Source organism: Eriocheir sinensis, chromosome 19, assembly GCF_024679095.1.
Source record: "Eriocheir sinensis breed Jianghai 21 chromosome 19, ASM2467909v1, whole genome shotgun sequence".
NCBI lineage: Eukaryota > Metazoa > Arthropoda > Malacostraca > Decapoda > Varunidae > Eriocheir > Eriocheir sinensis.
Window position 1 is genome coordinate 2523544 of NC_066527.1, and position 8770 is coordinate 2532313.

General features: G+C 40.0%; 1 protein-coding gene across 1 annotated transcript in view; it reads left to right on the plus strand.

Annotated features, from left to right (window-relative positions):
• The first annotated feature begins 420 nt into the window (after positions 1-420).
• The window catches only part of LOC127000943 (zwei Ig domain protein zig-8-like), a 93806-nt gene continuing 85456 nt past the window's right edge, over positions 421-8770 (plus strand). The window contains exons 1-2 of the mRNA XM_050865119.1: positions 421-508; positions 3620-3747. Of these exons, the coding sequence (XP_050721076.1) occupies positions 421-508; positions 3620-3747 (216 nt within the window). The remainder of the gene's footprint in view (positions 509-3619; positions 3748-8770) is intronic.

An 8770-nucleotide genomic window follows, 5' to 3' on the forward strand; every position in this document is an offset into this window, starting at 1 on the left:
AATGCAGTTACTAGCTGAGATGGGAAGGGTAAAGAGAAGATATAAAGAAACAAAGCGAGGAGAGAAAAAAAAAAGAGACAGTGAAGAGGAAGGGGAGAAGGAGAAACAAAGAAGGAGGGAGGAGGAGAGGAGGAGGAGAAAAAGCATTATATGACGTCCTTCACCTTTTCCTCGTCTTAGAGGAACTCGGTAAAGGTTATGGAACGGTGAAGGTTATCAAAGTCTAGAGATACGCTTGGGAGAGAAAAACGTCTAGTATAGCAAAGTCACGGAAAAAGTGGCGGCATACAGCACTACACAACGTCCTTCTTTCACCCTTTCCTTGTATTAGTGAGAAAAGAGGAGGCGGAGGAGGAGGATTAGGAGGAGGAAGAGGAGCAGGGACAGTCAGCGTCAGGTCACCTCGTTAGGGCCTGCGTCATGACTCCCTCAAGGCCTGGGGACACGCGGGTCTTTGGTCTGGTGAAACGGGAAAATATCAGCGCCGCCTGGAAATGTTCCTTCGACCGTCAGCGGGAAATTTTCAAACGGCTGAACTGTGTGTGCGTGCGTGCGTGCGTGCGTGTATGCGTGTGTATGTGTGTGTGTGTGTGTGAGAGAGAGAGAGAGAGAGAGAGAGAGAGAGAGAGAGAGAGAATAACACAGACAGAGAGAACCAGTTTCCAAGAATACAGGATATTGAAAAGATAGCGTAAACAAGTCTGCTTAACGAATTATCATCAAAGTACTACTGCTACTACAACTGCTACTAGTACTACTACTACTACTACTGCTGATGATGCTGATGCTACTATTACCGGTACCGCTAAAATAATAATAATAATAATAATAATAATAATAATAATAATAATAATAATAATAATAATAATAATAATAATAATAATAATAATAATAATAATAGAAAAAAAAGTTATTACTCACCGACAACATGACTATGAACAAAAAACATTAGTTTGTTGTAATTAACGTGATGAGTTATATTCCAAGAAACATTTTTTTTTATGAATGTCTGAAAAACATGTTACCATTACATAATTTCAACATCAAACGCAAACGGACATGTAATGAACCCTTCCACCGCCCTTCAAAGGAAAGATCTAATTAGTGAAAGCATAAAAATCCGGCAACACGGATGTGCCCGCGTATTAACATCATTAAAACTGACTTTCTTTTTTTTCCTTTCTACTGTTCGTAATATTTTAATCACTGTCCTGGAACACAACTCTCGCCGCAACAAAATAAAAGTAATGCGAACTTTTAATCACCAGAATCACAATAAACTTTCTCTTTCTTCTCATTTTTTCTACCCGACAGTTTTCTATGCCATCTTCTTTACCATAACTACAACGCACACGTCTGCTACATGTAGATGATAAAACCTCCCCCAAAAAGTGATTATACATAAAAAACGAATGGAACAAAAAATAAACAGACTTGACATCACCAGAAGTCTTTTTCTTATCTATATCAACATTTTTACAACCATCATGTTTTTTTTTTTTTACAGCAAAGGAGACAGCACAAGGGCACAAAAAAAAGGAAACAATAAAAAAAGCCCGCTACTTGCTGCTCCTGTAAAGAATCCGAAGAGGTGGCCGAAAGAAGGGTCAATTACGGGAATATACAAAACTACCTGCTGAATACAGATAGAACCTTTAAATGAAGGTGGTTACCTGAGAATTATAGGAACCGTGGCAGATGAAAAGCCAGGTGGAGAGGAGAGAAGGAATGAAAGCGTCTGACGGCGGAGGATGGAGGAAAAAGTTTTATCCTAACATCCCCCACCTTTCTCTGATACTACGTATGGACTGAACCCCAAATGAAAGTGGATACCCAAAAATTTAGGAACCGTGACAGGCAGGAAGCCAGGTGGAGAGGAGGAATGAAAGCGTCTGCCGGAGGAGGATGGAGGAGAAAGTTTTATCCAAACATCATCCACCTCTGTCTGATATGGACTGAACCCCAAAGTGAATGTGGCTATCCAAAAAAATTGGAACCGTGGCAGACAGGAAGCCAGGTGGAGAGGAGGAATGAAAGCGTCTGCCGGAGGAGGATGGAGGAGAATGTCTTATCCTAACATCCTCCACCTCTGTCTGACGCTACAATTAGACTGAACCCCAAATGAAAGTGGATACCCAAAAATTTAGGAACAGTGCCAGGCAGGAAGCCAGGTGGAGAAGAGGAATGAAAGTGTCTGCCGTTTGAGGATCGCGCTCGGTAACGTCAGAGGGAAGTGGAGGTCGGCGGAAAAAGCCTCTGTCCCGCTCTGGATTAGTAAATAAAGGCTGGGGGTGCTTGCCGGCGCTTATATGAGTTATTTTTCCTGGTTCAGACTCACATAGTTTATTTCTAAAGGAATTAATTTCGTTTTTTCACCATAAATATTTTTGCGTGATGAAATTTTACGAGGGAAACATTTCACAAAAAATTCACAACTTTACCTTTTTTTTTTTCCGTTCATGTTCGTCTGTTTTCACTCTAAAACATAATTACATTTTACTTCACATAGTTAAAACGTGACCAGCATCCAACAAAAAAAAAATCATGTTAAAAGTGAAAAATATATTAAAAAAACAGCTGTCCCTGCAAAACGCGTGATCCCATTATTATATATTTCGTAACTTCACATAAACGACAAGTTACTTAAAATTGAAAAAAAATATATGAATCAAAAGTAATTATAAAAGAACAACCGTCAGCGAGAAATGCAAGCCATCCCACTTAATATTTTTTCCTAACCTTTTTTTAACAGTATAGGAAGCAGCTCAAGGGCCAAAAAAAATTAAAAAAACAATGAAACAAAAGCCCACCAGTCACTGCTCCTATATAAAAGCGTAAAGAGGAGTGGTCGAAAGAGAGGTCAAATAATCTAAGTCCACCAAGAAATATTAATTACAAAGCACGCCACAAAGATCAAACAGCAGAAAGCGAGTCTTCTCATTTAATAATTAAGAATGTTGCGTCAAAGAAAGAGAGGGAACGTGCGGAGAGTCAGAAAGTGTTTGTGAAATTAAAACCAGAAGGAAAAAGTTGTTGTGTGCGAGAGAGAGAGAGAGAGAGAGAGAGAGAGAGAGAGAGAGAGAGAGAGAGAGAGAGAGAGTGTGTGTGTGTGTGTGTGTGTGTGTGTGTGTGTGTGTGTGTGTGTGTGTGTGTGTTTTATAGTTTACAATGATTTTACGAGTGTTTATACAGGCTTCCCGTATTTTACATATAATTTATTTAGCTTTTAGCAGGTACGTATTTCATATTTTATACTAGCTGTGATCAATAAACTATCTATCTATCTACCTATCTATTTATCTATCTATCAATCTACATATCCATCAACTTATCGGTGTCTTGAAGAATTTTTTGTGTGCCCTTGAGCTGCCTCCTTTATTATAAAAAAAGAAGAAGAAAAAAATCCTAACCTTTCTCCGTCCCTATTTTTTGTACAGCAGGGGAGGCAGCTGAAGGGCAATAAATGAAACAACAAATGCCCTCTAGACGCTTCTCAAACTAAAGAAAACAAAGCGAGAGGTCAAAAAAAATCATTTGTATCATATTATTCCTCTTTCATGCATTATTGCTTTACTCCCACTCCCAACTAACGTCCTTCTTCCTCTCCCTCCCTGTGCAGGCGTGGGGCTGGCGGAGGGCTGGTGGGGTCAGCCGCCAGAGTTCGGGTCGACAGAGAGCTCGGTGACGGTGCAGGAGGGAAGCACCGCCAAGCTCCCGTGTGTCGTGTACCACCTCAACGACAAGTCTGTGAGTACCTATGTGTGTGTACCTGTGTTTTTATTTTGTGTGAGGTACATTTTTTTTTTGGGGGGGGGGCGTCTTCATAATCAATGGTTGTTTAAAGAACATCAACTTAGGTTCATGCTCATTTTTATTTTTATTTATTCTTTACTTTTTACGAGTTTGTGAGTGAATTAATGGAACAACTTTGGCTCCTTGTTATACGTTCATGTCCATCGTGTCTTCATGAGAGTAATGTATTTTTTTTTTTTTACGTCGAAAATGTAGATGTTTATCAATATTCCTATACTAAGTTATATTTTTTTATTGTTTCATTACTTATTTTCTATATCCTGTTAGTTTATGGTGTTCGTATTTGTTGTAGTTATTTATACTGTCATGATTCACACAAGCTCTTCTTCCGACGATCCTCTCTTTTCTGAAGAAGCTAAATTTCTTCATCTTTATTTTTTTCTTTCGTGTATTTGGATATATTAGGACTATGTGTTTGTTGTGATTATTTATACGGTCATGATTTACACAATTTTTTTTCCTACAGTCCTCTATTTACTGTAGTAGCTAAATTTCTTCACCTTTATTTCGTTTTATCTATTTGTTTTCCTTAATTTGGATAGTTTGTAATGTGTTTGTTATGATTATTTCCACTTTCATGATACGCACATAACTCTGCTCCCTACGATTCTCTCTCTTTTCTGTGGTACTTAAATTTCTTCATCTGTAATTCCTCTTTTTCTTTTAGTTTTTACTCTGAGGACAATATTTCTTTTCCCCGCCGTAACGAAGAGGTTCATTGGCCATTATCGCGCTCACGTACTGATCGCTATATTACGTCTCTTTATAGCATCAAGGTCCTTTTTTCGTTATTTCCTTCCTACTTGATGTTTGGCGCCTGAGATAATTGGTCCTTCGATTCTTTCCCTCTCGATCCTAATTACTCTTCCCTCTTTTTTTCTATCGATGAGCGCCTGTTCGGATTTTCGTCTACCTTCCTCTTTAAATTTTGGGGATGCGTCATTTCGCTGAAACCGGGAAATATTTCTCTTCTATTTTTTTTTTTTTAGGTTTCGCTTTTGTTTTGTTTTTTTAGAGGTATGTTTTAATTTATTTCCGTATTATCTCTATTACTTGTTTTTATTCCTTCCTTTCCATCGTTTTCTGCTTGTCTTCCAATTTGGGTTCGTTTTGCTCTCCTTCTTCTCCTTCGAATACTTTGGTTAAGCTCCTCGTGTATTTTTTTTTTTTTTTTAATAATTTCCAGCTACTCATTATATCTACTTTTTGTTTTCAAGTTCCATTTTTCCTCGTCCATTATTACTTTTTTTTTATTACCGATTGGGGCGTTTCCATCTGTCCTGTTTTATTTTTATTTATTTATTTATATTTTTTTACTTCAGCGTCTGTGTTGCGTTTCCAGTAACTCATTATCTGCTTTTTCTTTTATAAGTTCCATAATAGTTTATTTTTACCGAGCGGCTTTTTTTTATCATTAACTCAAGTATTGTTTTCCGGTTCCGCGTGTTGGTTGCAATTCCTGTAACTCATTATCGACTTTTTTTAGTTTTCTTCTGCCTTCAGTAATTATAATGATTTGTTTTTATCAAGTGACTATTTTTCATTAAGTTCAGTTGTCTCGTTTCATGCGCGTTTATATATATATATATATATATATATATATATATATATATATATATATATATATATATATATATATATATATATATATATATTTCCCGTGAGTCATTATATACTTTTCTCTCCTAAAATTTCCACAATGACCCTGTTTTATCGTCTATATCTTGCGTTGGTAACTCATATGTAAGTAGTTCATCGCGTTGCTTGCATTTGTCAACATTCATTATTCCTTATTTCCCTATTTCTAAATACCCTAAAGGCGATTTTATTACGTGTGATATTTTTTTTAATTATGTTTATTTTCCTATCAACAGTTCCAAGACTTTTTTTTCATTTCTTGTTAGTCATTATCCCTCTCTACAAACTCTTAATGATTCTAATTTATAACACAGGTATTCTTTACATCCCACCACCTTCTTGAACTTTTCTTTATCGCTGCGTCTTTTTTCTCTCTCTATTCCTTCACCTTTTCTCTTCTCGCCGGAGTTACGTAGCGCGCCTCATTAATCTCATCTGAAGATTCTTTTAACCTTCTTCTTCCGGGTAATTTCTTTTGCTCACAGAAGCACCCTTGGGACTTTCCATTTCCTTTCACAAGCGTAAGTACTTTTCTCGCGTCCAGACCACTGAGAGACACTGCGGCCCTTGACCCTCTCCACCTCCCTCTCCCCTTGTGCTCTTGTCCTGCTGGAAGGTCACGTTTCTTGACTTAGGAGACGGAGCAAAACTGTGGAGCCTTAAAGATGACAGTATTTTAAGAGCTTTCTTCCTCTCCTCCTTCGTTTCGGTATTCGGCAAGTTAATGCGCATGAGTTCAAGGGGACAGTTAACGGTGCTTCTCGAAAGGGTTCTCGTCGGGTAATAACGCCATGCTTCATCGCCGTGGACGACCGACAACCCTGAGGGACAGTTGTGGCTCATGAGCTTCCCTCCGGCTCTCCATTCCCGCCACGCAGTGAGTCACGCCGCACGTGTTCGACTTTTCCGCAAAACCTTCACATAATTCTTACATACCAGCGTTAAAATGTGACTTTTCATATTCCAGAGTCATTTTTACGTTGCTGTTTTTTTTCATTTTCCTCAATCATAACGGTATTCTGTCTAAAGCTTTTTTTTTTTTTTTCTTCAATCTCTTTAATTGACGCCACATATCCGTAGTCAGAATTCTAACGCCCTCTACCGGCAAAAAGAGAATGACTAATATCGCGGTAAAACATTTAGCCCCGGATGGGTCTCTCGTGAATTCATGTTCATCTGCGCCTCAGCGGGGAAGGTCGTTCTTCTCGCCTCATTTCTGCAGTACAGACAAGAAGCTTTAACTCTCTTGGCGCTGGGTGTGCTCTGTCCCGCGTCCTGTACTGGTCCCAAAGGTTTATCTAGACTAGACTAGACTCTCCTTGCTAGTTTGACATCCAGGCTGCATCAGACTCGTTTAGTTAAAAGACGTGCTCTATACTGGACCCCAAGACTTTCCTGGCTCTGAGTACTCACCTCCTAACTTGGCGCCGAAGTGCTTATTCTCTTTCGTCCTTCTACCCTCTCAGACGTTGAACATATGTTATTAATATAATATAGACATTTAGACCTTTATTACCCTCAAAGACTTAACTTGCTTTGAGACCTCCACCTTCTCTCTTGCCTGCTTTTATGACTAATGCAGAAACCGATGTCGAAGTGCTTATTTTTTCAGCCTCTTAATCATGTCACACGCTGAGTATATGCTGTTGCAAGACGTTTATTAACTCCAAAGACTTACTATCCACCTTCCTTGTTCTTCCCCGCTCTCAACCCTCCCCCTGCTTCCCTGTCAGACATCATGGCGTATACAGAAGCAGAAACCACGGTTATTATTCGTTTTCGGACGTTTCACCCTCCCTGACGTTCGGAATATGCTGTCACGAATCATTTATTTCCCCAAAGACTTAATGATTCACCTTCCCTGCTGAGAAACCTTCACCTGTTTTCCTACCAGACCTCTTGACATGTACAGATGACGAGACCACATTGCTTACTCCTTTTCTGCCCTTTCACCTTGTCGAAAACTGATAATTCTACTCCGTGAACTGAACCCAAGTATTAATAAACCTCGTACCCTGGCTCTGACACCTCTAACACGTCCTGTCTCAGCCCTCATGACCTATACACAAGCTGGGACGACGCCGAACCTCTTTTACCATATAACCCTTACAAAGCCCAACACACCGACAAATTAAACCGTCTAGCTGGCACGGAGACCTCCACCTTCACCCTTTACCTCAATGCATCTGGGACAACGCCGAACATTTCTTGCTCTCAAACCCTCCCAACCGCCACGTGATAGGCACAACACACCGCATAAATAAACCGTCCACCCTGGCTATGAGACCTCCAACACCTCTCTCAGCCTTCAACATATACACAAGCTTGGACAACGCCGAACATCATGTCTAGCTCTCTAAAACCCTCACTAACGCTGGAATTGTGTGATAGAGGTGCAATACAAAGCCTTAATAAACAGCTTTCTCTGCTTTTAACGCCTCTAACTCTTCTCTCTCAGTCTTCACCACACAACCTAGAGCGGTATCGAACGTCATCTCCGGCTCTCTAAAACTCTCATTAACGCCGGAATTGTGTGATAGAAGTCCAATACAAAGCCTTAATTAACAGCTTTCTCTGGCCATTAACTTTCTCTCTCAGTCTTCAGGACACAGCCTAGAGCGGCATCGAACGTAATCTCCGGCTCTATAAAACTCTCACTAACGCCGTAATTGTGTGATACGAGATGCAATACAAAGCCTTAATAAACAGCTTTCTCTGCTTTTAAGACCTCTAACTCTTCCCCTCTCAGCCTTCAGGATATAATTATACACAACCTAGAGCGGCACAGAGCGTCATCTTTGGCTCTAAAACTCTCACTAACGCTGGAATTGTATGATAGAGGTGCAATACAGAGCCTTAATAAACAGCTTTCTCTGCTTTTAAGGCCTCTGACTCTTCCTCTCTCAGCCATCAGAACATATACACAACCTACAGCGGCACCGATCGTCATCTCTGGCTCTCTGAAGCCCCCACTAACGCCGGTATTATGTGATAGAGGTACAATACAAAGCCTTAACAAACAGCCTTCCCCGCCGCTACCTCCTCCACTCCGCACCTTCATGACCTATACACAAGACAAGACAATCAATACAAGGCACAGCAAGGACCTCAGTCAGTCTGCACAACATTTACAAGAGCCTGACCACAGTGCATGCGCTCAAGTGTTCAATTCTCCCTTCAAACGCACGGTTACTCGGTCTAAATATAATACAAGAAAGACAATTAAGACGAGACAATACAAGAAAAACCCCGACCCGCCTTCATAACGTTAACAAGAGCCTGACCACAATGCACGCTTTCAATTTGCCTTTCATCACCA